General features: G+C 29.8%; 2 protein-coding genes across 2 annotated transcripts in view; one reads left to right on the plus strand and one right to left on the minus strand.

The window, feature by feature from the left end:
• The window catches only part of LOC144973588 (zinc metalloproteinase nas-6-like), a 699617-nt gene that overhangs the window by 494109 nt on the left and 203008 nt on the right, over positions 1 to 2500 (minus strand). The window lies entirely within an intron of this gene.
• LOC144973819 (uncharacterized) overlaps positions 1 to 2500 on the plus strand; it is a 48150-nt gene that overhangs the window by 3643 nt on the left and 42007 nt on the right. The window contains exon 5 of the mRNA XM_078916711.1: positions 2474 to 2500. This exon is cut by the window's right edge and continues 87 nt beyond it. Coding sequence (XP_078772837.1) covers positions 2474 to 2500 — 27 coding nt within the window. The remainder of the gene's footprint in view (positions 1 to 2473) is intronic.

Here is a 2500-nt window from a genome sequence, read left to right on the forward strand (position 1 = left end):
AAGGGGTCCCTGTCCAACAGCAACACTTAACACGTAGGACGAGACATGACGCCTGTTAGGCGATATTACAATTTTTCTGACAAAGACAACGCTGTTAACGGCCAGGTACTCGTTTTATGTAATGTGAGTAAAGAGCCTTTTCCATGGACTCAACTATGCGCCAAGCGCTAGGCTCGAACCCAGGACCTTCCGATACGAAAGCGAGTGTCATACCACAAGACCACATAGCCGCACGACAACAGACAATTTTAACATAACGTTCTGTTTGTGTTACGTCAACTTAGTGGGACTATAAAAAAATATGTTGACTTTATCTAAATTTGCAAAACACTGTATCTCTTATCAACTCCGTAGATAAAGATAGAAAGATTTGTAATTACATATGTGACCCTTCGCCTCAAAACGATATTAAGTCGGGATTGTTGAGATGTTGAAAATTGAGTTTATAGTCAGAAATATCAGACTTGTGTTGAGTTTGTATGTTTTATTGGGGGGAAAGGATACCCTATTGTATGGTGCTAATGCCAAAAATTTATATTTTTGACCACTTTAACATTTAATTCGGCTTTTAAGCATATGGTTCGGTCCGACATAATACCATTTTGAGACGATGGGTCACATATTATGGTCACATTCAGCAATCACTTTGTTACAGAGAATTACACGAAATATTATTGGTGAATATCTTATACCAATCCTCTCTGGGTTTGTTTTTTAAGTTGATAATATAATATTTGTGGTACCATGACTGTGTCTATCGATTTAAAAATTATCCTAGTGTATTATTATCATTTTCATCTTTTTTCTGTGACAATGATATGCTAGCAAATGAATGGCTATAGTACCAGTATTGTTCTGGACATAATAACCTCTTAGACAATCAGCAAAATCACAAAAGATGTAAAAATATTTGCTCGACAACCTTTATTTTATTATGCAATCTATGAGCCAAACTTGACCTTAGACACACTCAGCGCATAGTTGAGAGTCCTTGGAAAAGGCTCTTTTCTCACATTCTCGCACCGTACCCAGATGTAAAATGAGTACCCGGTCGTTAATACCGTTGTCTCCGTCCGAAAAAAATATAATGTCGCCAAACAGGCGTCATGCCCGTCCTAAATGTTAAGTGTTGCTGCTGGCCAGGGACCCCTGTAAAGCGCGTATGAGTACGTTTAGTGGATATTGACCTTTATAAAAGCTCAATTTTTTTAAAATCGCATGCTCTTGACTTCCCTCACTCCGTCCATGCTCTTGCTTGGATGGCCATGACCTTTAATCTCTATTGTGTAGCATTATCTCATTGCAAAGTGTCATTCGTTAATTTTGACGCAAGAAAGTCAACTCGATGTTAATAGGCAAGCACTGTTCAATGTTCTTCTTCTTCTTCTTCTTTTTCTTCTTCTTCTTCTTCTTCTTCTTCTTCTTCTTCTTCTTCTTCTTCTTCTTCTTCTTCTTCTTCTTCTTCTTCTTCTTCTTCTTCTTCTTCTTCTTATTATTATTATTATTATTATTATTATTATTATTATTATTATTATTATTATTATTATTTTATTATTATTATTATTATTATTATTATTATTATTATCATTACTATTATTATTTTATCATCATTACTATCAGTATTATTATCATCATTATTACTACTATTTTAATTACTTTTTCCCCTATTACAAGAGCTGTAACCAAACAATAATTGCCTATTTGGACAATAAAGATTATTATTATTATTATTATTATTATATTATTATTATTATTATTATTATTATTATTATTATTATTATTATTATTATTATTATTATTATTATTATTATATTATTATTATTACTTATTATATTATTATTATTATTATTATTTTATTATTATTATTATTATTATTATTATTATTATTATTATTCTCATTTGAAGTTACTATGCTGAAACCCAAAACCCCAAAATGAGTCCCTTGAATTCAAGTGTAAACATATTTTTATATGCAGCAAAGAAGTAGTCTAGGTAAATGGAAACGGTTTTTATAGTGACCTCTCAAATATTTTAGTCATAAAACAGGTATTAAATTGAAAAGCTTCCGTCATTTTTGGGTAAACAACAAAAAATAGAAAAATGGATAAATTCCCAGACAAACATATATAACAACATAATATTGCCAATGGTTGGGTTGTAACGTTAATCATAATAAGGAAATCAGTTATATATATATATATATATATATATATATATATATATATATTATTATTATTATTATTATTATTATTATTATTATTATTATTATTATTATTATTATTATTATTACATACATGACAATATTTTCATAACTATCAAAAATTATAGTCATTATAGAATTGCTAAAAATTGTGATAAATAATGGCAAAAATAGCCCATTATTTTGCATCACAGACATGAAGTGATTATTAAACACAATTTGATTATCACATATTTTTATATTTCCAACTCCCCGCTTGCTGTTTCATGGTAGATTAGTTACCGAGAAGATCGAGAACTC

This window comes from Berghia stephanieae, chromosome 5 (genome assembly GCF_034508935.2).
Source record: "Berghia stephanieae isolate SIO BIC M18660-M18661 chromosome 5, UCSD_Bste_1.3, whole genome shotgun sequence".
In the NCBI taxonomy this organism is placed as follows: domain Eukaryota; kingdom Metazoa; phylum Mollusca; class Gastropoda; order Nudibranchia; family Aeolidiidae; genus Berghia; species Berghia stephanieae.